Source organism: Cupressus sempervirens, chromosome 4 (assembly GCF_028749045.1).
Source record: "Cupressus sempervirens isolate cs-2001-9-10 chromosome 4, ASM2874904v1, whole genome shotgun sequence".
NCBI lineage: Eukaryota > Viridiplantae > Streptophyta > Pinopsida > Cupressales > Cupressaceae > Cupressus > Cupressus sempervirens.
This window is the reverse complement of record NC_143121.1, coordinates 623,199,634-623,227,251: the sequence shown is the minus strand read 5'-3', so window position 1 is coordinate 623,227,251 and position 27,618 is coordinate 623,199,634. Positions and strand designations below refer to the sequence as shown.

Below are 27,618 nucleotides of genomic sequence, written 5' to 3'. Positions count from 1 at the left end.
TTATATATCTCCCTGCTTCTTCCAGTGTAATGCTGTTGGTATGAACTTCCGCTGTTTCCCATAAAATTACCCAGGAAACGAGCACAAGCATAAACTAAGACTACATGGCATATACAGATCACGGGGAGAACATTGGTTATCTACATTTCAGTTTGCAATCCATCTCGTGCCAATTAAAGCACAACATGCAAACGCAAAGTAAGTATATTTTTAATTTCTTCAAAACTGGTGTATGAGATAAAGGGGGAATGAAAACTGCACTTGCATGTAAGAAACTAATCATGATCTCTGCAAAATAAACTAAAATCTCAGAACAATGAAAATTAAAAAGGTTACAAAACTTTCAGGTGACCCATTTAGAGCAGCAGTTGAATCACTTCATCGGTAAGGTTGCCACCAAGGTCCAAAGTTTCAAACCACTGCTAGTCCTCTGTGCTCAGTGTCTTGTGCCTACACTGGGCCGTTGTGGTCGAGAGATTCAATTTGTGGAGTGTTTGGCAGCTTAAAAGGCTGGTGTTTTGAACAGAAATTAATTTTCAAAACTTTACTAGTATTCAGTAAAGGAAAGCAATAGAGTGTAATTGATTTCAGGGGAGTAATCATCAGAAGAGTATGTCTTCTCAGATCTGTAAACTGCAAAGAGAATCTTTTAATATTGTTTAGATAACTAAAAGGAAATGAAGATACCAACGTGTATGGCATACCTCATGCCACACATGTCATGTTTCAAGCAAATATCAATTGGGAAAGCAAACTTTAACATGCTTTTTAAAAACCCTGTGGATTTTTATCAATGAGAAGGGAAATGGGTCAAAAACTTGCATTATATCCACTTGGAAGGATCCTGCCCGAAAGATCACTGGCTGGAAACCATGAACGTTGCTAACATTTCCAACGATAGAAACATACAAAGGATTAAATAAACTGAGAATAGCCTGAATAAGAAACATTGCTCCTTCTCATGTGAAAGGATAAAAGTTTGAGAAAAGTAAACAACCAAGAAACAAATAGCTCAAAAAAACTGTCCATACAACATATCCCAACTTGAAACCAATTGGGAAGGATTCCATAAAGTATGATGCAAACCAATATATTGGAGGACTCACAGACAAGAAACGTGTTGCAACCTGTCAAAGAAGCAAAATAAGGAATAAATACAAAAAGTTTATACATCTACGACTTTAAAAGCATGCAATCCTTTTTTAAAGATACTATGTCTCAAACTAAACACCAAGATCATTTCTCTCCGTACCTGTACATGCATGACAAAGCATGCAATAAAAATCATGAAAGCTAGCTGTAGTATAAATGGAACTGTTAAACATGAGAATAACCCTTCTTTCATCTGAGAGCTACTAACATTGTCATTAGAATGCTCAATGCCAGCAACAGCCTGTATGTTTGTTTGTTTATCCATTTTCGCTCCCTTTCGAATGCGCACATCTGCCAAAATAGTAAATTCCAGAATTAGTCATTAGAGATAGATGTTGATTGGAAAAAGCAAGCGAAGCATATAGAACTTTAATTTAGACTAGTAGATTTATTTTAGGCTTATGTAGATCAAGGTCCTTTAAAAAAGACTTAAAATGTACATGTGTTGTTAGATTGTAAGCAATAAAATGAAGCTAGAAGAAAAGAACAGTTTACATACTTAGATGATGAATAGGATTCATAAAGTCAATTCAATATACAGTAAAGCTAAAGACAGAGTGACTATAATTAAATTGTTAAACTCAGCTTGCTTATCCCATGCGTTTTTCTTACAGTTCTAGCTGTCTCCCTTGGCATAGAGTTTCAATATCATCGACCTCATTAGCCTAGAGATGCATGTGACCTTGAGAGATTCGGGTTGGTATAGAGTGTGTGAGGCCTCGCTCCGACCCATCATAGCATAGCGACACATTATTATTTTGATACTTATGACTCGATATGTCAGAACATTATTTGATGCACTGAACATTATTATGATATTTATGATGTGTGATGCTTTACTTTCAAATATTTGATTTCGTCATTTAATGCTTTATGAACATGTACGATGATGAAGTGAATGAATGCAGAACTAACACTTTGACTTTTCCAATTTTAATGAATAGAATGAAATAAACAATTGATTTGTAAAAAAATGGATGCTTTAATTTACATGAATTTCTTGATACGTATTATTACATATATATACATGTGTTTCTTGAACTACTGATGTGTGCAATGAGTGTGTAGGAAATTTAGCCGGGAAACCCAATGGAAAGACGGAACTAAACCCCTTGTTAATTTGTGCTATCTTTGCATTGTCTTTCTTTGAAGGTTGTTAATTGGTTTTACTATTCTTCTAGCTTTTGTTGGTTTCTATTAAGTCTTTAAAGCCTAAAAACATTAAATTTAAGTACCCTAAGGGTAAGGATATGGGTGGGGAGCACTTTCCAACCCCTTTGTCTCTTTGGTTGACTTTTAGAGTCACTCAAAAACCCTACTTTTGGTTGATTGCGAAAATTGATTGTCTCCTCCATGAGTTGGTGACTCAAACTCCATCTTGAGTTACTTGAAGCCTAGTTGAGTTAGGGATGATACTTAAAGGCATTTTGGATAAGTTTTGGGATTGTTACCCAATCTCTAGTTTTAGAAAGAAGTAGGAAGATTTAAGAAAAGGAAGGGAAGCTCTTCTCAACTTGTCATTTACCATAACTTTTTGTGAAGGTAGGAGTTCTTCACTCTTTTGATCATGTTCTTCATAGTGTTCATGCTTTGATTCATGCATAAGGCATTGTGTTGTTATTTGTGTTGTTCTTTGTATTGCATGTATGTGTGTTGAGGTTGTTTGGGAGGGATCTTATCTTGTTTTTGGATGTCATTCTTAAGTTTTACTTTGAATTTTTGAAAAGATTTCATGGGGATTGTTTTGGCATTACCCACCCTTGGATAGGGAAGAAGTGGCCAAGTATGGGGGAAAGGCCTTAGTTGGACCTCAATAGTGTAAAGTCTCCTCTCATGGTGAGAAGAGAAAAAGAGGGTAAAGTGTATGGGCCCCTACTTGTCATCACATACCTTGTATGAAAATTTGAATTCTTGTGGAAGGGAAGGAATGAAAATCCTTGTTGCATTGGCCTCAAAAAGGCATTTGTAGAACGGAAGTTCTTGAATTTTAGCCCCAAAAGGGCTATGTTATGGTATGGTGATTGACGTCTCCTATTGAGAAAATCCACCTCCCCCCTATTTTGGTTCAATGTTGAACCTATTGTGCAAAACCGGGTTGGGAATGCATGCTTGAATTGTTCATCATATTATGTTGTTTTACCTCCATGTTGGTTCTTGTCCTTTCCATGGTTCCCTTGATGCATTGAAAACATTGGAAAAGATCTCTTGTGAAAGCCCTAGAAGAGAATTCAATTGAATTGTATTATTATGTAAAAATGTATTTTAAATTTTGATGTATTTGGCAAAGACGTCGGGTTTTCTTACTAGTTCTTTCCTGATGGAGCCTTGAACCAGGTTAATTAATCGAGAGAAAGGATTGAAAAAGCCTCCTTGCATTGCATCATGCGTTTTTTTTTTTAATTCATGTATAAGTGTGGAAGAATAGTTTAAATGTTGATTTGGCAATTCTCAAGTTTCAATTATGTTAGGGAAGAAAATTGTTATGTAGAAGTTTGAAATTTGATTCATGATGATTTGGAAACAAATTAAATCTTATGTGATTGACAAAACTAGTAAATTAACTTCTTGTTTAAGCCATGAAATTGCTAGCTTCCATTAGTTCTCAAAAAAAAATAAAGTGAGAAATAGATATTTATATGAATTCCATTATGTTAAATTTATTTTGCTCTTGCCATAGTATATAAACTTTCAAAAAAAAAGGGATGTCCTAGCAGCAAATATGCCCTCTGGATTTTGTATGGGCTTGGTGTTTAATTCCACTTTGCAACAGAGAATATCCTTAGGAATCTTTTTTAAGTTTAAAATTAAAAGTAAAATATATATATATATATATATAAGGAAAGTGCTTATAGATTGATGAGCTAATGAACTAAAGATCTTAGATATCCTATTCTTTCACCTAACTTACTTTTTAGCATTTATATTTCTTTCCCCCTCCTATTTGGGCGCTTGTTATTCCTTTCAAGGAGAACTAACCATGTTGGTCACCACTAGCATACTTAGTAGTATGAAGGGCAGATTTAATTTTATCATAAGTCAATGCTCTGTATGAAAAAGGCATCCTTTGTACAACTCCCATGTGTCCGGCTAGCGATGTGCAATGTGTTGGGTGGCATTAAAGTCATGTCTAAGCAAGTCATTGTTGTTGTAAGACTGACAAAATCTTACAATACCCTGCGCATAGGAGAGGGTGGTTTGTACCTGCTGATGGCAGTTTGTTCAGCGCCTTGGGTGTTGGGCAGAGTGCCTCATACTTTCATAGTGATGGGCAGCGCTTTGTAAAGCGCTTGGATTAGATGGGGGTGATGTGACGTGGGAGGGGAAACCTTAGAAGGCGTTGGTAGGATGTGGTATGGCATTAATGCCAAAAACATTACTAGGGTCTTTTCCTTCAACCATACCCTCTGCTCTTGGCGCGCCCACCTTGGACTGCCATGCGCAGTGAATGAAGGGTGCCACATCTGCCACAATGTACGCCCAATCAGCACTTGGGAAGCACGCTGCAGACTTGGGCAGTGGGGTATGTGGTTTTAGGATTGTGGGTAGTAATGTTAGGAAGGATAGTTTTTAGGTTAATTTGTTTTGTTATTTAAAAGTTTTTTTTAAAAGTTAGTTATAGATTATGATTAGTTTAAAACTTATGATAGTTAAATTTGGTTAAGCTTTGTATTAGTTAATGTTTATTTTTAAGTTAGTTGTTTTATTATTTAGTTAAGTTTTGTTTTAGTTAATATTTAGTTAAGGATTAAATTAATGAAGATATTGTTAGTTTTATTAAATTAGTTTCATTTTTAGTTAGTAATTTTAAAAGTTGGAGATTAGTATTAGTTAATAATGTCATTAGACATTAGAAAAGATTAGTTAGTTTAAATGTAAAGATGCTTAGTTAATATGTTTTAAAAATATTAGCTAGGTTGATGTGTTTTTTTACTTTTAGTTTTAAGTAATTTTAATTATATTACCTTTCCAATAATGTCTTATTGTAGGTTTGAAACCAACTAATTTAAAATAAAGTTTACTTAAAGCTTAATTAATAGTTTTGATTGACGTTGAGTTTAGTAGTTACTTTAAAGTTTAGGAATGTTTTAATGAATTATAGATTCAAATAAAAATTGTGATTAACATAAAGATTACTTAGTTATATGTAAGATGTTACTTTAGTAGGTGTTCATTTGTGTAACATTTCGAATAATTAGTTTTATATTATTTAATTGGACATTCAAATCAATTAGTTATAACGTTAGTGGATATTTTGCTTGATAGATTTATTATTGATTAAAATTAATAGGACTTAAATTTATTGTAAATTATGCTCTACTATTGTTCTAAGGATGCAATATTTAAAGAGTAATAAAAAAATTATTAAGTGATGGGTCATTTAATTAATTGAAATTAGTTTGTTAATTTAATTAATTGATTTAACTTTATCGATGTATTTCGTCTCATGATTATTAACTTAAGATGAATGTAGTGAACCTATTCTTGCACTTGCGAATCAACTCTTAAACCTTAGTGAACCTAATTATTATTATTATTTTAAAAAAAAATTTACATGTGTTTTGCCCATGTATTTTGAGCATGATAGAGTGTCTATAATTAAATTGTTAAAATATACTTTCGTATCACAATTGCTTTTATTACAGTTCTAGCTTTCCCCCTTCGCATGGATTTTTCCGATGTCATCAACCTTATCAACCTAGAGATGCATACAACCTTGAGGGATTCCAGTTGGTATAAAGTGTCTAATTAAATTGTCAAAATATACTTTCTTCTCCCTTTTGCTTTTATTTAAGTTCTAGCTTTTTCTGTTGACTTGGACTTTCAATGTCATTGACCTCATCAACCTAGAGATGCATACGATCTTGAGAAATTCCAAACAATGGTTATAGATTATACCAATAGCCAAGTGCATTATTATGCCTTTTTTCTGGCTGATAGTAAATCATGTATTACCAAAAGGCAGGAAGGATTCCATTTAGACCTTTAGATCATTAATCATGCAATCACATTTGGAGATACACCTGAAGATTCAAACGTCAACATGAGTAAATGGTAGGCTATTTTCTGACTTCAAAATATTTCCAAAATGATTTGTAAACACTTTCCTAAATACAGGTCCAACATTTTAGAGTTCCATAAGGTCATCAAGGTAAGGTAATTTCTAGCATCCAATTGGGATGATCACATTCCAAGAAAACAAAACTAAAAAGGAAAAATAAACATTTTAAAGAAATAAATAGTTTTATTTTGGTGGGATTTTCACTATATGGAGTACGATAAGTCTCAAGTCAATCACTATTGTTCAAAGCAAGCATTTATTTTTTTACTCATGTAAGCTGTTAATAATCCAATGGTAAGAGTACCCACAAAACATGCAAGCACCTCTAAGTGATGTTAGTAGTAGAGAGAAGGAAGCAGCTAACAGATCAACCCAATTTTGACCTATGTAATGCCTTGTGTAGGCATTCTTTGATACACAATCATTACTTCCAGTATTTAATGAATGGATTTGAGAATACAATATCCCAAACTGATAACAATCACAAGTGACCATTTGATTTTTGAGTGATCTACTAGTACAAAGCAAATAGTTCAAGATGTAATGGGAGATTATGTACCAATATTAGTAGAGGAACAACAAGACAATAACACCACAAACAATAATGGTATCCTGTAAATGCTTATTAGTCTTATTAACGAGGGAATTTTTAATTGTATGACAACCAAAAATTCGTTTTATACAGAAAGCATGAATATATTTGTACGACAATCTAAATTGTCCTGTACTATAAACTCTTAGTTACCTGTTTTAATGTGGGTATGAGAACCCAGTATGTGGATGCGTGAATTTTTTTTTTTTTTTGGGGGGGGTGGGGGGGTGGTTTGGATGTGTTTGGGTGCATGTACATGGGTGTGATCATTTTTTTTTGAAGAAATATACAGAATTGTAAAACTAAATCATTTGATAGTATAATACTTCATCAGTGACCCAAAATAATGGGAAAAAAACACTTTTTAATGATTTTTTAGTGGCCTGTGGATGCATACCGAATGTGCATCATGGATGCATCTGGACTACGCATCTAAACCAGTACACTTCTGGATCTGGTACACAGGCCCATGATGCACATCCAGTAGCAAAGTCTACACTTGTCAAGAATTTCTGTTTTTTGATAGTTACATTAGACTCATTTTATTATTCAAAAAACACACATTACTACAGTTACCTTCCAACTTACACACACCCTTCAAATTTGCATATGCAAAAAGATAAGAGAATAAAGCAATTGCATTTTTGTATTTCAGAACAATAAAGTATAGCTTACTTTCAGATGCTGATGGAAGTGCAAATGGTGGATTGGGAAGCTCTTCTGGCCCCATGGTAATCTCATTCAATTTTTTCTCCCTTTCTACAAAATAGAATACAGAAGCTGTTTCCCTCTCTGCATGAGAAGCTTTAAATCCTAAAGAGAAAAGAGATCGAGCATTTTTCACTGCATATTCAATAACTGAACAAGCCCCTAGCAACAACATTGGTGATGCCAGAAGAAAGTTGGGTATTTGCTTAAGTTGGAAATAGCGCAAGAAGCCAACCTCCCTGTGGCAAAAAGAAAAGAATATTTAAGAGGCATTACGGCCATTTTTAAAAAAGTTGATAAAGAACAAAAAAAGTGGCAAATTACCAGTAATGGCTTTGAACAAAACCATATAGATAAGGAACATTAGCCGTACACCAGGGTCTGCTTCCTTGAGATGATGACTTACTGCGACAAATATTTAAGAATCCATATAGTTGAAAAAATATAAATGGAGCAAAGACACACACTGATCGTAGAAGAGCAACAAAAAGAACCTGTAACGCCAACTACACAACAGAATAACTCAATTAGCCTACATGAAGAAAAAATATTTATTTACCCAAAATCATTGTTGCATCAATCCAAAAATGCAAGACCAATAAGATTCTTAAGAGGATAAGGCATCAAAGAATAAAACAAATTTACCTGCTTGACATTTGAGGGCAATAGGATACGGTGACAAGTTCCAGAGATGCCAAAGGCACTCCAAAATTTTAGGGAAATGTGATATAAACAAATGGGTACACGAAAATACAAATAATCAGAAACTTACTAATGATTTTTTAAATTATTCTATAAATATTCACAAAATAATTCAAAAGACACAGACCAACACCTAACTGATAATTCTTAATCTACAATAGAAATATACAAGTTGCACACTGATGTTCTTTTTAAGTACGTAGATGCCTTGCATGAAATAAAAAGTGCTCACTTACTGCAATCTATTGGGCAGGGTGATCAAAGAAGTAGGGGTGGAGAATGTTTATATAGAGGCATCCCACTATGTCTTCGACTTCTTGTGCTGCAGACTGCTTAGATTTGGTGGTAGACGACACTAGGAAGATTGGATGGGTCATAAGTGTGAGTTAAAACAGTAAACAAGTAACCCAATTTATTTACAACCATTGTTGGATGAGGATCATTTTTTGATTAGAGATAACACAATGAGCTTGGGTGACTAAGAATGACTCAACTACCCACTTCCTCACTTTCCAGAACCTAAAAGCTACGATTACTTGTCTCGAGAAGATGTTTATGAGCAATGTCTAGATGGAATCTCCATGCCAAAAAGATCAAACAGGGAAAGGTAAAACAAAATAATAGTTTTTGATGAGTTCGTATAAAAAGAAGAGGAGATACTCATGGTAAGTAAAAATTACAAACAAAAATGGTATACAGAATTTATCTATTTGCTATTTGATTTTCTTATTTTGGGTTATTTTGTATTAACTTAATGTTTGTTTTCAATTTTGCAGGTGATAGAACCTTTGGTCAGGCCATGGACAGGAGCAAAGAAGCCATTTCACATTATATGGGGGAAAAAAAAGAAAATATGAGATCATTTAGTACATCATTGATCACCAATTTACAAACCAACTCCATGAATTGATATATGACTTAGCCTACTACCTCAACCAAAGTTCTCCAATACATTTCTCCAATACATTTAAGGTTGATGAGGAGGTCATGGGATGTCCCATTTTGTGTATAGATAAAATTGTTAGAAGGGGGTGGGGTGGACGGGGGGTGAATTAGTTATCCAACTATTAACCATATGAGCAATATAATCAGCAACCATAACAAGATACACCTACACATACACAATAACACCAGATATGTTAACTAGGGAAACCCTTGATCAAAGAGAAAACCCCGGTGGGGATGATACCCATAAGATGATGTACTTATATAAATATTCCTTGTTAGCGGATGGACCCAATTAGGAGTCTATGAAATACATTCAATACATATCAATCCCTGTTAGGAGTTGTGCCAACCCTATTTGGAGTTGTAGAAGGCAGATGGACCCATTGTCCAAATAGCTTCAGGGGCAAGACCAATGAACCCACTGTCCAAATGATCTTTGAATTATTCCTTGCAGAAAAATAGAAATGAACTGTACTTTTCCTTCCTTTTCTTCTATCTTGTCAACCAGACTTCTACTCCTTCTAATCTTGATACTAGATCACCAACTTCGCATCCAATAATCCCTTGGATCGCTTACTCACATTTACCAAATACTCTGCTCTTGTTTGCACTCCTTGATTACAATTCGCATCCAACACACTTCTCAAACAAGGAAAACATCTTTCCTTTATATCGTGTCCTCAAAACAATTCCTTGAGTCGACCTTGAGGCTTTCCCAATTAATTATAATAGGACCGCATTAAGATAATTAATTATTTTGCAACCACACAATACTATCAGCTCACAGTCTTTACAACTTCTCACATGTGTGACTGCAGAACTTGCGCACTCGTTGTCATCATCATTAGATTGTCCTCTATCACTAAATAACTTTGCACACCTCGATTCTATCTCTGTTAGGAGATATAATCCGATCATCACAAATTGCTTATCAGGTAGTCTGTTTCTGTATTGCTCTTTGTAAATCAACTATATCTTTTGCATATCTTCAACCTATGTCACGCGCACTTAACCTCGTCATCAGGACACAATGTAGATCATGTCCTTAACCACGCTTTACCTGAACATCAAACCTCTGTCTATACGACCTTGATCTTTGTCTGCTAGTCTTCATAGAAACCATACTATGTTGTCATCAGTGACAAACACACTCATGAATGCAACATGTAAATCATGCTACATGTTCTCCAGTGCTTAGGATACTCCCCCAAAGGAATACCATCAGCATTCATGCTAACAAAGATGGTGCTGAATAATGAGATAATTCTTGATGAGCTGGAGGTCTTCAAGGGTGGACGGCATTTTTCTTCTCATCAAGCAATTCAAAGAAGGAAAAACAATAGTAGGTACAGAAATGCCCTTTAATTTTCTGCTTAATATTAGAAAATTGAAAGTTAGAACCAGTTCTAAATTTCTACTTAGTTCTTACAGTTTTAAATGCTTTAAGAATAGATTTGTGGTGGTAGGATCATAGTGCTCGCACAACAAAACTTCAAAGGTTAGTAAATTGTGTTTTGTCCTAGCCTTGTAATGCTTCTAGGTTTGAATTCAGTCAGAACCAATTTAGAGGCATTGACATAGGGAAGAGCAAAAACTTGACCCATGTGCACCTCAATAACCTTGCCTTAATTTTCCACAGCCTTCACATTCAAACCAAAAAGGAAGAGTCATTCCCAAGATGCCATTGACTTGGATGCTAAGTTACTGATCCTAAAACTGATACGGATTTGGATTCTTGGGTTTGACAAAAGTTCTTTTGAGGCGGATTCCAGTTCTGCAACTATACATACATACATACATACATACATATACACACACACACACACACACACACACACATAGAGTATAGCTTCATACTTTTAACATATTAATGTTCATTCATCATTGATTCAAAACTTCAAACATATAATAATGAGTAGTTAGAAACTTAGAAGCGTTATACTCATAAAATCATAAATAAAATGCTTCACATATCATTTTCATGATTTGAAAAAATCTCAAAAATGTCAAAACACAATGAAAATTCAAAGTACAAGCCATATTTCATATTTAATATTCAAATTCATCTTCATCATCACACAAATCAAGGCCAGCACTTGGTTTAACTTCATCTGAACCACTAGTTGTGCCACTTGCTATGTTTGTGTCATGGAAGAGTTGCCTCTTGTTCATCTACATCGACTTAGGCAAGTTGTGCAACCATGTCATCTAAATGACCAAATGAAATATGAAATATCATCAAATGAACAAATGAATGCTTCATGGTCGAAATTATGGTTTTAGAAGGATCTTAGATTATTATTATATTAAATGGCACGTTAGGCCAATTTTTGTATGCCCACAGCCTTGGGTGTTTGCTGGTTCCCCTAAATTCTATCTGAATCCCTCTCCAACAAATCTTGACTTACAATGAGAACCGGATCAAAATGAATAATGCAGTCCATGATAATCTCTAGCTAATACAAATCACAGAAAAATGCCAGGTCTCTACATGCCAATTAATATTGATCCCCCAAGATATGGGCCATCTTTTCAAGTAACAAAATAATGGCACAAAATCAGCATTGTGCTGATACCATGTTGATTTTTAAGATCATAAATAAGACAACCTAGAAATAACAGAAAATGCAGAATAAGACACAAGATACAACAAAGGACAAAAAATTATCTTGTGAATACCCTCTAACTTGAGAGAGAAAAACTCAACCACAAATATATTGCTTATATACTGAGATACCAAATCCCTCTGAAAAGTATTGGATCCTGGTTCTGGTGCGATCCGGATCTAGAACCCTCTTTGATCCCAAAGGATTCCGGAACAAAATCTAGACTCTTCGCGGATCCCTCATTGAAGAATCCACAAAGAATTCAAAATCCCACCGAGATTCAAACAAAATCTAGGAGGATCCATGGGAATCTGGACGTCTAGGCAAGGAAAAAGGGACTTGCTTTGACTTTTTCTATATTTGTTTTTAAATTAAAGTGAAACCTGACCGGAAAATGACCATCTAAACCCTAATTCGACCAAACATTCACCTTGATTCCAAAGTTGTTGAAGAAGACTTTGGAATCGGATTGTAAGTTCACTGATTTAATTATTAAATATGAAGCATTGAAATATGGCTTGTGATTTAAATTTTCAGTTTGGACTTTGAAGTTTTGAACTAATGATGAATGAGCATTGACATCCTACATGTATGGAATCTATGAACATACATACATATATTTTTCAAAGAAGCCTATATATATACCCACATAATCAAGCTTTGGCCCACAATTTTTTTTGCCAAACCCCTGAATCTAAATTCGAACCAAAACCAAGGTCAGCTCCTTAGCTTATAGATATAACAAAAGAACAAAAGTCTGAATGACAATTTTAGCCAAACATTAGGTTGAACTGAAGCAATCATAAGGGCACCTCTCTCTTGATATGAACAAGAGAACCATAATTAATTCTCCTTCGTAACCATATCCTTGAAACAAAAAAATCAATTTGTATGTTCATGCAAAAGCCTTCTTTAAGAATATTAAACTTGCCATGACAATGAAGAGTCAGCTTCTTACATGCAAAGATGACTTTGCCAAAAATGAAGCATTACTCCACTTTGAGTCAGCCCTATAATTTATTTATTTATTTTGAATTTAGGAAAGTGTTGTCCTGCATTTTGTCACTATAGAATGTAAGTAATAGTACGAAACTTTTTCAACTTAGTTTCACATTTATCTGAGTTTGGTGTGTTATTTAATTGGTTAGTATTGATCAACCAATCAATTACAATTGATATAATGAATCTTTTTATTGAAGGCTTTCGTCAAGTCTTTTTAACTTTTCTATTTGTCGAGCCTATACTTGATTTTTGAAGCCTTCAACGCCCTTTTACTTGTTTTTTAGTGTGTTTGTTGGTCTTTGGTCTTTCGGTTTTACTCAAGTTATTGTCTTCGGTTTTCCCTTCAATTTGGTCTATTTAAGGGCTTAATCGAAGTTGGCAATCAAAAGATATATCATTTTAGTGCCCAAAAAGTGGATCTTTTAGGTGCAACTACACGAATTAAAAATATAACGTTATATTTTCAAGTTCACATACACTTTTTGAAAAATATAACATAAATTCATTTTATGTTATGTTTTTAAGTTACTTTATCATTTCGATTTTTCTCTTAAAATAATTATAGTGCACTTAAAATAAATTATTTATTTATTTATTTTGAATTTAGGAAAGTGTTGTCCTGCATTTTGTCACTACAATCTGAGTTTGGTGCATTATTTAATTGGTTAGTATTGATCAACCAATCAATTACAATTGATATAATGAATCTTTTTATTGAAGGCTTTCGTCAAGTCTTTTTAACTTTTCTATTTGTTGAGCCTATACTTGATTTTTGAAGCCTTCAACGCCCTTTTTCTCATTTTTGAGTGTGTTTGTTGGTCTTTGGTCTTTCGGTTTTACTCAAGTTATTGTCTTTGGTTTTCCCTTCAATTTGATCTATCTAAGGGCTTAATCGAAGTTGGCAATCAAAAGATATGATTATTTTAGTGCCCAAAAAGTGGATCTTTTAGGTGCAACTGCACGAATTAAAAATACAATGTTATATTTTCAAGTTCACATTCACTTTTTGAAAAATATAACATAAATTCATTTTATGTTATGTTTTTAAGTTACTTTATCATTTCGATTTTTCTCTTAAAATAATTATAGTGCACTTTATGTTATATTTTTTAGTTGAGTTGCTTTTAATTTATCACTTAAGTGACTATATTAACTATATAGTTTAATTTAATTTTTGAGTTTTAAATCAAAAAATCTTGATAAATATTACTTTTAAGATGATATTTGCACATATTATATTAACTATATAGTGTAAATATTATTTATGACCCTTTTGAATAATATTTTGACATGTGTTTAATTCATCACTTAAGTTGCGCATAGCATGTCTACAAGCACATTTTCATCAAAATATGCAATTACACCCAAAAGGTGCGATTTTGAATGAAAATGTCATTTGAAAACACATAAAACATGTCATTATATGTATTTAAAATTATGCAATGACCCCCATAAGGTGAGACATGAATATTTCATGTGTTTTCAAAACATGCAGTGACCTCCAAAGGTGTGATTTTGCACTAAAGGTTATTTTTTAGCAAAATTTAAAACATGCAATGGCACCCAAAAGGTGTGATTTTGCTTGTAGCTTCCATTGCTTACATGCAATAGCACCAAAAAGGTGTAATTTTTCCTATAGACTCCTTTTTGAAGTTTTTAAAACAAGGGTTTGCACCTAAGAGGTGTGATTTTGATAAGGAAGCCATTTTTTAAGTTTTTAAAACATGTAATGGCACCCAAAAGGTGTGATTTGTCTCCAAGAAAGCAGTTTTTGAAGATTGAAGAGAAATATGCATGCACTTGACCTCCAAAAATATGTTTTCGCTTGGAATCTCCAAATTTCTTCATTCCATGTCAAGGAAATCTTCTACCTAGGGTTTTTTTGCATTTGAATGCATTAAACATTGAATCGCCATGCAAAAATCGTCATTTTTCAGTCCATTTTTGGGCACGTTTTGACAAAAAAAACCCAGATTTGGCCATTTTTAATCAAGATCTTGCATATAAGAGAGGCGTTTTGTGGTATTAATGCATTCCATAGCTATTGGAAGTCACATTTTTGACATTCAATGCCAAAATCGACTCATGTAATAGCATATTGTAACCATGATTTTAATGAAAAACGTCCCATAAGCTCGCATTTATTAAAAACATTGGAGTTTTGAGGAATCTTAGGGCACATTTTGGGCATTCTTATCCAAAAAGCACCTCATTGGATGCTTTCAAAATCATCATTGCAAGGTTGAATAGGTCCAAGTTTGTTTGAGAATTTTTCAAAGTTGGAACTTCTTTCCCTTCATTCTTGGCATATTAATCTTCAAGTGGACATTTTCCATTTTGCTAATTAATTCATGCTTATCTTGTTGATTTGATGCATGTTTTAGCTTGATGTTACACATTTGTTGATATAGATGCCATGAAAAGTCCATTTTCTCTTTAAAAATGATGAAACGTCTCATTTTCATACTTTTGATTTTTTCCCAAATTCCAAATTTGAGTTTGCATGTTGAGGTATCTTGCTTGTTGACATGTTTGAATGTACGCGTTTCTTTTGTGAGCTTGTCTTCGTTGTTTGCTTGCTTTTCCATTTGGAAGAAGTTGCAAGTTCTTACCCAAGAACTTGAGTACGTTTCACTTCACTCCATCTTCCATTAATGCATGCAAGTGCATCTTTTCATTCCATTTTTGCCATCACATGCCAAGCCACATTGCATTCATTCCTTTCATATGTAATTACATTTTATGAGCAATTAAATGTAATTCCACTTTTCCTATCATAACACATTGCATCTCATTGTCTACATGTAAACTCATCTTCCATCTGCATTTACATACAATCTCACTTTTCTTTCCCAATCACATGTTACATATACATGTAATTCACTTTCCACGCAATGACATCTTGAAAACCCATTTTTTACTTAAAGCCATTCTTTTAAAAGTTAAAAAAAATCATTTGCATGCATTCTCATTCATTCAACTTTCACGCCTTAAAGTATATCCATAAATGCTCATTTCCACCTCATATTTCCATCCTCTCAAGTCATATTTCAGCCTTTACATATGCATGTTGTCTCTTTTCAAGATCATCATACTAGATATTTTAAGTGACTAATCCATATTGCAAAGCTTTGTTGCTGATCAAGAATCAACGTTTTATGGAAGCAATATTCTTTGATGATGTGTTCACATTTTGGAATTTTCATGTTGCAACACAAGCACAAGGAATGCCTTCATCTACAAAACCAAAAGGCAAAATGAAATATAAATATGAGAAAGAGTTGGCTCATGCAACTCCATCATAGCTCACGTCTATTCTTGGTAGTGTGTCAAATACAAAGATTGGACATGTGGATATGATTGATTTCTTGCGAAGGATAGAAGCTCTCGCTAATCATGAAATGAAACGCATCAAAAGGAGTAATATTCATTTGGTGCCTTCCTTTCCTATGGCTACTCTGGAACCGGAATTTGTTCTAGGATGTGCAAAGCGTTTTAGTCCAAAGTAAAAAACAATTAAGGATGCTGATGGTAATGTTATTATTAGCCTTGATCCCTGAGGTTATTGAACAGATTTTCAAAGTGCCACAGAGTGCAGAGTGTGTGGATTTGACTAAAGAAATATCTTTGGATATATGGAATGCAAATAAGGGAAATTATCATAAATATGTTAATTTACATTGGTTGGATTCTAAGAGAATCAATTTCTCAAGATGTCTAAAAGCCATTCATAGATCTAATTTTAAGTCAAAATACAAAGACCTAATTATCCTTCTCAGTAGAATATGCAATCTCAAGGATTCCAATGATTTTGAACCATGGATGCATAAGATAATTTTCCAAATCATTGATAATAAGGAACATATCTTTTGGGGAGAACTCATCAGCACTGCACTTTGTGAGCAGCTATTTAATGTAGCAACATCGGCACCATTCTACATGAATTCTTATCTTGTTTATATTGTTGTTGCTATGGGATCTTTTCCAGGACTTTCAACCAAAGGAGACCGTCTTCAAGTTCTAGTTTGGGAGTATTATGATCATGTTACTTTGAGAAATAGTATCACTATAAGAGAGTTGAAGTTGCATTTTTTGGACATTTCCAGTGCTTGTTTGATAAGTTGTCTGTCAAAAGAGTGTCAGATGAGGCTTGGGATAAGGTTAATCAATATGGTTGCATCTTTAATCAGTTTCCAACTTTTACCTATTTAAGAGTTGGGTATTTCAAAGGAAAACCATATACCTTACCTAGGTATGCTACCGACAGGATCATTCTAATAGAATTGGCCAGACAACTCCTGGAGGTTCAATCTGATCAACATACTCTACATAGACCAAGTTTCGGTATTTCTTCTACCAAACCCTTGGTGATCGGTCATTATATGATCAATTCTGTACACAAAGCGAAACTCATGGAAGCAAAATTTCGGTTGATTATATTGAAGAAGTTAAACGCTAGATATGATTTTGATTACAAAGAGATGAATTCATAAATCAAGAGAGCATTTACTCATGTCCATCGTATAGAAGATATTTGGATTGACATACGAACAGAGTTGGATATAATGAAAATGGACTACTGCAAATTGACTTTGCAGAAGATTATTGATCTTAATATGCTTGAGATTCCATCTGATTATCAAATTGAAGATGATGGTAATATTCTTGATCCAGAATATCATTAGGCTTGTTTTGATAAACAATGCCATTTCCCTATTCAATGACAACAAAAAAAAGGTACTTAAAAGTGTCAATCCAAAGTTGGCTTTGGATTGTGGAAGTTTTGGTCCACCTAGAATGAATTCATAATTAGAAATTGTAGGGAAAGATGGTGTATCTTCTTCTAATATAAAGAAATCCTTCAAATTCAAATTGAAAGGTGAAAAGGGATTTAAATTATCTCAGACACTTGAACAAGTTCAAGATTCAGAAGGAGAATCAGATGAAGGACTTGATGAAGAAGATGAGGAAGAAGAAGTCATGATCATATCTCCTCCAAGACCTACATAAACTCAAGGACCATCTATGTAGGAAGCACCTTTTTTGGGTACGATAGATGATGATGTGGATTCATTTTCCACTGTTTTCACACCTTCAAAGGCAGCAAAAAGAAGGCACTTTTATCCTTGATCGATTTCAGTCAATTATGGCAAACACTAACAAGTGGTTGAAAATCAAAGGTCTTAAAAGGGTCAATCCAAAGTTGGGTTTGGATTGTGGAAGTTTTGGTTTGCTTGGAAGGAAGTCACAATTAGAAATTGCAACGAAATATGGTGTGCATCTTCTTCTGATATAAATAAATCCCTCAAATTCAAATTGAAAGGTGGAAAGGGATTTAAATTATCTCAGACACATGAACAAGTTCAAGAGTCAAAAGGAGAATCAGATGAAGGACTTGATGAAGAAGATGAGAAGGAAGAAGGAGAAGTCATGATCATATCTCCTCCAAGGCCTACACAAACTCAAGGATCGCATATGTAAGAAGCACCGTTTTGGGTACGATAGATGATGATTTGGATTCATTTTCCGTTGTTTTCACACCTTCTATCCTGAACTCAAAAGTAAATACATCGGCTCTTCCTATATCTCCAGCAACTCCTCCCATTTTAACAGCTGAACAATGTAAACATTTAGGGAATGTGTTCGAGGATTTTCCAATCCTCATAGAAGGTCAAGTTTCTCAACTTGATACATCCCTAATTGGTTTTGAGTTGTTCATGACAAAATCCTCCAAACATGCACCTATGAATTCAGCTATACAAATTGAATCATGATCAGTCACAACAGAGATGCAATTATGATCAATGCCAATGGTCTCCATTGTACCTATTTCTGCAGATGAAAATTTCAGTTTACTTGCATGGTTGAGCAAGATTACAATGAAGAGAAGAAAGGTTGTCGTACCCCCAGATGACCTTCCTATTAAGAAAACTAAGTCCAAATCTTTGAAAAATAAGATTGTTTCAATGATCTTGGTTGATTTTGAAAGGACTAAGTTTGTAGAAATTGCTAAGTCATTGGTGAACAAGCCACTTGAAGAACTTAACCATTCTAATTACAAATTCACCAAGGTAGAACTTGGAAAGTAGTCACGACTAGGTTTTTTACAAGATGATCAAGACGCAATTTCCAATGTGTCAAAGAGCAATCATGAATTATGGGAAAAGAAAAGCCAGCTCAAGTAGGAGGTTGCTCGCTTAAATGAGGTTATTCAACAACAATCCTCACAACATGAGTTGTTGTATCATAGACACCTAAAGAGAGAAGGCTAGTAGAAGCTGCAAAGTTTTGGATGGGAGAAGTCATTTCTGAAAGATTATAGGCCATTGTAGATACGACCAGAGTTCTTGGACATATTAAAAGTGTTGAAGAAATGATACATGATTTAATTGCATCTTTGGCTCAGGAGGCTAATACTTTGAAATAAATTATAAATGATTAGGATGAGATCACCAAATTTGATCTAGATGCCATGGTCACATGTGACGTTCTTCCACCTTGTGAAATGTTCTACAGATGCCATGGACTCATGGGTTACAAGGAAGAGACACTAAGAAAGCTCGTAACAAAGTTGTAGGCCAATTTAGAAGATTGCCAGGGATAGAAGTTAGGATGACGTGTGACTTGGAACAAATGGGACGCCAAATTCTTGACGAACATGGTAACTTGGTTGCAGTTGAAGGGATAACTTCAGAATATACAAACAGTATCAATGCTGATTTAGATTCTAAAGATTTTGGTTTTCAGAGAATGAACAGGTTTACATTGTACAAATCTTTAGCAAATCACTTACAAGATTCTCTGTCGGCAAATTCCAAGATTGTGAAATCAGCATATGTCAATGCAATAAGAATAGAAGTCACCTCAAAGATAATGGGGATTTCTGATCTTCCTATAGCGCGTGATGTCATCATCAAATTCAAGGCACTAAAGAACAATCTTGTTACTTTTTTTTTATGTTTGTAGATTAAAGAGGATGTATTGCATGAAATTGTGTAATTACATGTAATACAAATTGCATGTGTAGTGACATGTACTCCAATAATTTCTCTTTCAATTAGACTAAGTCAAAAGTTGATTGAGTTTCTCCCACTTTCTACTCCATCTTTTGCTCAATTCCTTTGCCTATATAAAAGAGTGTTCTCTTATTGTAAAATCTATCTTTTATTGTATGCAAGAGAACTTTGGAGAAATTGTGCAAGCAGAACTTTGATTGTTTAGTACCATTTTGAAAGAAAAGTGAATACAAAGAATCAATTGATACTGAACTTTGATTGAGTGAAATTGTTACTTGTGCAAGTTAGAAGCTTTGACTGTGATTTACATTTTTGATAATTGAGTATAAAAGGAATTAGGAAGCAATCAGAGCCAAACCTTTGACTGAGAGCAGTTGTAGAGATATATAAACTAGAAGCTTTGACTATAGCTTATATCTCTTTCTTGATTTACAAAATAGTTTGAATCTTTTACTTCAGGAAGTCTTTGTACCCCAATAGTAAAGATTATTCTTATAGAGTACGACCAGACTTAGAGTCAAAATAGTACACTTTCACTTAGCCTTTGAGTTAGTGTTGGTTTGTTGATATCATCGTTTCCAACTACTAGATAGAAGTGTAGTTAGAGATTTAATCTTGCCCATTACTCGCTCTGCAGGGAGTGGGTTCTTTCCTGAAAGCTAAGAGGAAATAATATTGGTAACAACCCTTAACAAAATCTCTCAACTTCTTGCTTACCTTGAGTTGATCCAAGAAATAGTGAGAAGGGGGAGCCTTCCCTTTAAGGTAGGAGAGACTCTATCTCACACGCTGTGACTGTTCATCCCATTTTGCAACTGGATTTTACCCAAAACTATCAATTGCAAAATATCCACCCAACAGAAAGAAAGAGAACTCCTACCACTATAAAATCAACACTCCTTTTCTATACTTTTGGGGTTCTTCCAAGTAATGCCTACCCTATATGGGGAATATCTCCAAGAAACGTCCCTCTAACTAATAGAAGTTCAAACCCAATATCTTATTGCCAATTGCTATTCATATAGGAGTGGTTAAGAGTTATCTTCACATGATGCTTTAGTTTTCACTTTTCCTTCAAGATGGACCCGTGAATCAATTGTTTCAAGCGGCAGTCAAATATTCATGACCCAAATACATTCAATTCTAACCCCTATTGAATATTTTGTTATTGATGTCAAAGATTGATGATTTAAGTACTATAAATTTTGGAGAATTACTCAAATTAAAAGAGAATTGGAATGAACTGCTTGGTTGTCTACTTGACCTTCTTGGTTGCATGGTTGAGATACCCAATTATCTTCTTGAGCTGGTTAGTTGTCTGGTTAAGCTATACTTGGTTGGATGCATAAACTGGTTGATTGCTTGCTTAATTACGCCGCTTGCTTGTGGCAAGACATCTCAGTGCAACGCCATTGGTTGAATCTTCAAATATATCAATTTCTATGAAACTGAATTGATTTTTTTGGTATTGTGGCTAATATAATTGAGACTTCATCACATATTTACTCCACATGCTCATCAATACTTAGTGTTTCCATTTGGGAACTAATTCATTTTTCTTCATATCTCTAGTGCAGGGGCTTCAGCTTATGTCTGAAAGGATTTTTTTAATGTCTTGTGAGAGTGGGCAGCTCATTTGGAGCAACTATGCAGTAGTGTTTCCTACCTTAAATGAGACAATTTGATATTCTCAAGAATTTATTCAGTCATTTTTGTTTGAAAGTAATAGTGTGCTGATTATCTTTTTAATGCCTGTGTGGTGAGATATATTAGTGTAGGAAATCGTGGATATAGCCAGAATATATTTGACTACAGTTTGGAGTCAATGATGAAGGAATCAAGCAGTAATGGTTTTGGTGAAATAGTATTTTCAAAAATAATCAATGTATGATTTATATACGCAGGGTTGATCCTGTTTGCAATGACTGTGTACTATTTACTGGAAACGTTTTCAGTCTATTATTCCCTTGTGAAGAAACTTTCTGAGGTGTACAGCAGCACATAGAATATATCAGGGCAAAAGGGTGATAATATAACAGTGGCATAAGGAAATGAAATGGCAGAAGCAGCACGTGAAGAAAGATGTGAGTATTTTTAAAGAATAGATTCTGCTACAGATTGGTAAAAAATAGGTCTCTGAATTTAGACTTGAGCATGAGGGCTATACTCACAACTTCTAGGCATTCAGTTTAACAATTATGATTCCTGTCTAAGTCAACGGGAATTTTATTCATGGTGTGATTTTGGTAAGATCGGATGAAAAGAGAATCTATTTCATAGCAAGAAGTTTATCTTCTGAGCAAACAATATAGTCTTCCTTTTTTATAGCATGTGAACTTATGTAATATGGGTTGGTGCCCATTTCTTTAATGAAAGCTATTGTGTGCCGTGGTTCTTTACCCATCCACATGAAATTCAGTGTTTGTGTCGTGATGGATGTTTTATGTGGTTTCATATTTTTAGAAGGTTAAAATAGTGTTTCATGTCTGTTGTGAGGTTTTCACACCATCAACCCATTGGAAATGGGGACCCCCACTTTTTGCTCGTAGTTGTTAGGTCAGTAATGTTTTAAGCAGTAAGTTTGGCAATTTAGAGCTTTAAAACTCAGGGGTAATGTAGAGGCCAAATTTCCAAGTGGTGATTCTGAAGTGGGAACGTTAAAATTGAAGTCTTTCAGAATCATTTTATAATGGGTTGAACGTAAAATCCTAGGTGTATTTAAATTTTGGCTAGTCAATTAGTCTAAAATTGAATAGAAAGGCATATTTCATGCATAAGGGCCTTAAAGTCCTTATAAAATTTGGCTCTCCACACTTACAATGACTAAAATCCTAAAGAAAATCATTTTTTCTTTATTAAAATAAACAAAATCCGGACGATGTATGAATTTCCCTTCATATTTTGGCCGAAATCCAGACTATACATGAATTTCCCTTCACATTTTGGCCAAAATTCAGACTGCACATGAATTTCCCTTATTATTGTGGCATTTTCAAGAAAAATTCTTAGTATGGGAAGTCAAAAGCCAAGCATACCTTGAATTTCCACCGCTTTGAAGGATCTTTGGCTTGAAAAATTTCTACGTGTTTGAAAAATCCAGACGGGTGATTTTCCTCCAAGAGCGAGCTCAAAATTTTTCTTAGTATGAAATTTATCCAGACAGGGGTTGCTTTTTCCCCAAGACCAACGACGGAACATGGAATTTTTTCTAAGTCTGGAAGTTGTCCAGACTAGGGCTGTTTTTCCCTAGGAGGCAAATAGTGTCAAATTTGTTCTAACTAGGGTGATTTTCCCTCAAGGTGAGTTTGGAAGGGTGGAAATTTTTCTAAGTGTTGGAAATGTCCAGAATAAGGTGGATTTTCCCTCCAAGAGCAAAATGTGGAAAAAAAATTCTGAGTGTTGAGAGTGTCCATACTAGGGTGGATTTTCCCCCTCGTGATGCCAAAGCAAGATCAATTTTTTTCTAAGCACAAGATGAATCCTATCCAAACCTTTGATTAATTTTCCCAATTTGCATGGATGAAATTTGAGTGGGGATGTGGCCTTTGGATCCATGGATGATGTGTTGGAGAGGGAAATGTGGACTTACACATATCTTTAGGGGGAATCCATAAGTGACCAACTTGAAAGATCATCCTAAGGATCATTACTAAGTGTTAGGGGCTTGTTCTTATGCAGGGATCACTAGCTTTTAAGAAAAATTGCCACAGTGGATGTATGTTGCAGGCATGTCTTCAGACTTACCACGTTCTATCCTCAGAAGAATTTCAGAATAATGACGATGAATTTGCTGTTATGTTTGATCTCAAACTTGATTCTTACTCCATAGTGAGACTTTGAGTCATGGTCTAAGATAAATTAGGACTCATATGTGGGCATTTTCAGACTTTTCATGGATTGTCTTCAGAAGATCAGAGCTTTGCTTAGGTCTGATACTATTATTCTAAGTGATGGATAATTGTTCTAACTCATGGATAAGCACAAACTCAGGTTTCAACCCTTAATTAAATTATTGTGCATGGATTTTGAGCATGATTTGGATCAATTATAACTCATTTCAGGCTTGTCCTCAGAAAAGTTTTGGTTAGTTTTGATCATGAACTTGGTTTTAGCACTTGATGATTTTGTTCATTGTTCACCAATGGGTTCCTAGACTTGGACTTTTCTTAGTTTGAAATGCTGGGATCATCATAAGAGGAATTAAAATGAAATTGCAGACTTGTCTTCAGAATTTTTAAGCCTTCCAAGCAACTAGTTCGTTGTCATGATTGGATTGTTGTTTGTTTCCAAGGTCTTGTATGAATCTTAGGTCATGGTTTGGAGTAAATTTGAAAAGTTAAGGGACTGATTTGAGGATGTTATCATGAGTGATTTTAAAATCAGAATTCATAAGTTTGTCTAAGTATTACGGATCTTTGGTCTTTTGATATTCTTGTTTGCATTTTGATTGTTGCTTCACTTGGATTAGCTCATTAAAACTAAGTGTGAAATTAATCGTTTAATCCATGGATACATTCAAGCAGTTTCATGATATAGACTGAATATTTTCATGTCTTTAATCCTTACTAACTTTGAGCTTTGTACCAGGAATCGTGTTCGGACAAAGAGCAGGGATAGTCACAAAGAAGTGAACAAGAGAGGTTGGAAGACAAGTTCAAGCTCAAGACCCAGGATAGCAATGTAAGAGGACTAGTCTCAAAGCAATTAAGTTCAAAGGACCACACTTCAAGATGATGCACTCTAAAACTAGAACAAAGGAAAGAAACTTCAAGGATCAAGCTGAAGAAAGAATCCAAAGATCAAGCCATTATCAAGAAAGGACATAAGGAAAAATCTGAGGTTGATAGCAAGAAGGAATTCAAGGACAAGACTCTCATCAGGGAAGTGATCTTGATGATGATCAAGCCACACAAGGAAATGGACTTAATATGCCAAGGAGATGTTAATGTGTTCAAGGGATTGCTCCAAGGATCAAATCTGATGATGAAGAAGACAAAAGAATTTCAAACAATGAAGGTGAAAATACCAAGACTTCAAGCATTGTAAAGTCCATCCATTCAAGATAAAGAAGTCCAAAAATGATGAAGAATCCCTAGGGTAAGTTGGTGGAATTAAGACAAAGATTGCATTGAGAATTGAAGAGTTCATGGAGTTATAACATGGAGGCCTTCCTCGTAGTAACACGGAGGAACTTGGTGAAATTTTGCTTAAACTCCTTGATTTTGCTAGAATGGAGAAGAGCAAGGAAGTCTACATCTTGGGTGATGACTTGTACAATGAATTGGCAGCTTATATGTTTCTTATTGGTCCCAAGCCTTTGAATTTTTTCATTGGCTCATTTGAGGTGCTTCTTTTCTATTGGCTACTTTTGGTTTCCCTAATTAGGATTTGTAATAGATTAATTTGGGCCCTTAATTTGAAATCAATCTTGGCTGTTCATTGTAATTGGGGCTCCTATATAAACCCCACACCTCTCATTTGTAAAGGACTTGCTGGAGAATTGTTGCTAATATAAGGCCAAATTTGCTCTACTTTTCATTGTTGTGTCTTGCATGGTGAATTGTTGTGATCAAGATTGTATTTTTGCGTGGTGATCCATATTTCCTCACTTAACTTAGGATTTCATTTCATGTTGTTTAGAAGTAGTTTAGTTGGATGAAAGAATTATGGTTGTTTACTTGTTTGACCCAAATATAAACTAGGCCAATAGCTTCTTGCCGATGGTAGGAGTGCCTTTTGTGGTGAGCTAGTAAAAGTACTTAACTTCAATTGATATCCAATCTTTAATTTGCATCCATTGATGGGATTGAAGAGGGTAGATATTGATTTGAAAACCATTTAAGTATATCCTTAGAAGCTTGCAATAGGTGGGTGGAGTCGCTGATTAAGCTACATCTAGTAGAGTCCAAGTCCATTCACGTTTCCTTGCATTCATAGTAGAAGTAGTAGTAATAGAGGTTAGAAGTTTAAGTTAGAAATGAAGTGGAAAGTCAAAAGATATTTTCATTGCACATTGTGAAGCTAAACCTTTAGAAGTGCAAGTGATTGATTTCCATTAAATGAATAGCGTAAGTCCCCTAAGTGATTACCAGCAAGTCCGTTCAAGTTTCCTTGCATTCATAGTAGAAGTAGAAGTAGTAATAGAGGTTAGAAGTTTTAAGTTAGAAATGAAGTGGAAAGTCAAAAGATATTTTCATTGCACATTGTGAAGCTAAACCTTTAGAAGTGCAAGCAGTCGATTTCCATTGAATGAGTAGCATAAGTCCCCTAAGTGATTACCAGCACATCACATTATTTCACTAAGTGAGTATCCACAGTAAAAGAACCTTGAAGTTGCCTTGTAATCTTACTTTGCAAGCTTAGCACAAGAAGTAACTTTATATCAAGAGAGAATTTTACTTTTGGTGTTTCACTTAGAAACATTGAGTATTTGATTTTGAATGTTGTAGTGGAATAAAACTCACATCAACAATGCCCCCCCATATCTTTTGTCCACTCTTCAACTCTAACATGCCCACGATAACATAATATTGTTCAATGGCTTGAATATTTGCATTATGGAAGGTTTAATCTTGTCGAATGCATTTCGCCAAACAAGAGCTTAGGTTGAGCCGAAGTCCCTACCTTTTGGAGGGAAAGGAATGGTGAGAAAGGGCTAATATGAGGACTAATGAACTTAGCTGGACTGCAATGTATTGTATGCAAGGGAGGAGGCAAGAAGCATTTGTATGAAGGCAGAAGTATAGAATTGAAGATGCTAAGTCTTCAGATGAACTCGATAGTGACAATGGACAGGTTCAGGGGAAGAGGCTGGGAGCATCATTATAACTGGTAGTCGTAATAGATAGCGAAATCTGATGCCAAAGATGCCAGAATCATGTTTGTGAGCAATGTTAAACTCAATCTATCATGTCACATTAAAAGTTGTAATATTCCATTAAAGTTGAACCAAAAAATTAGAAAGGCAGTTCTCATAGAATCTTACATATGCGCCTTTGTTTTGTTTTTACCTTCTTTGAAATGAAATAGAACCATAAAAGTAGACACAATACCAAAAAAGTTGATAAGAATATTTGCAAGCAGTTGAATCTTAGGGCGATTCTTAGATCCACCAAGTCGCCTAATGTTGGAGTATGGACAATCGATACTGATTCTATGTTGTTTTTAGGTTGGGCAAGGGTGAACAAATCATATGGTTTGTTTACCTTACAAGGTAAAGATACTTAACACATATAGTATAGCACGATACAACACAGAATAGATACTTTATTCATATATGCACTCAATGTTTACAATCCGAATACAATGATTACAACGATGATCCAAAGTCTATCTCGAACGGTCTACATATATCTTTCCGAAGGGGTGACTCAAGCGTCCCCTGCCCGTTTGGATACTATTCTACCTGTTGGCTACAATATAGATTTTATCAACATCATCCCCCCCAAAAGAAAAGTTGTCTCCGAACGACAATACAACAAAACTCAAAATAACCAAAGCACATCAATGCATAAATACTAAACAGAGGGATGCGTCCCTAGCGTAGTGGCCATTCGCACCCTCAACTCGTTCAGCTCCTCTCGTAGCTTGTAGACTTGCTCTTTCCTAATCTTCAGTTCTGCTTCTGCCTCCATCTGAAGCTCTAAGGTTGACTGCATCATCTCTGCAATTTCTCCCAACTCTTTCTCCTTACCTGCTACCACTTGTTCCTTCTCCACAGCCAACTTTTGTAGCTAACTCTGTCTATCTAACAAGGCCGTCTCTCGGATTCCCAGGCTGCCCTCTCTAAGGCTAACCTCGCAACTGACTCCTACCGAGCCCTCTCAGCTGCTC

At 34.8% G+C, this 27,618-nt stretch overlaps 1 protein-coding gene and 1 long non-coding RNA gene across 6 annotated transcripts in view; one reads left to right on the top strand and one right to left on the bottom strand.

Moving 5' to 3' along the window:
- Positions 1-33: 33 nt before the first annotated feature.
- LOC149562763 (uncharacterized) lies at positions 34-25,316 on the top strand. The gene is made up of 2 exons (XR_016363979.1): positions 34-198; positions 24,373-25,316. It is a non-coding gene; the product is annotated as an uncharacterized LOC149562763 (long non-coding RNA).
- LOC149562762 (transferases, transferring hexosyl groups) overlaps positions 624-27,618 on the bottom strand; it is a 94,967-nt gene continuing 67,972 nt past the window's right edge. For 2 of the 5 annotated variants that reach the window (XM_089826181.1, XM_089826180.1), the window contains 4 exons: positions 7,836-8,017; positions 7,479-7,750; positions 1,253-1,443; positions 624-1,127 (listed from right to left, as the gene is read on the bottom strand). In XM_089826181.1, coding sequence (XP_089682307.1) covers positions 960-1,127; positions 1,253-1,443; positions 7,479-7,750; positions 7,836-8,017 — 813 coding nt within the window. In that variant the 3' untranslated portion in view covers positions 624-959. Of the gene's footprint in view, positions 1,128-1,150; positions 1,444-7,200; positions 7,316-7,478; positions 7,751-7,835; positions 8,018-27,618 lie in introns of those variants that run through there. The other 3 variants (XR_016363978.1, XM_089826182.1, XM_089826183.1) reach the window with 3 other exon arrangements.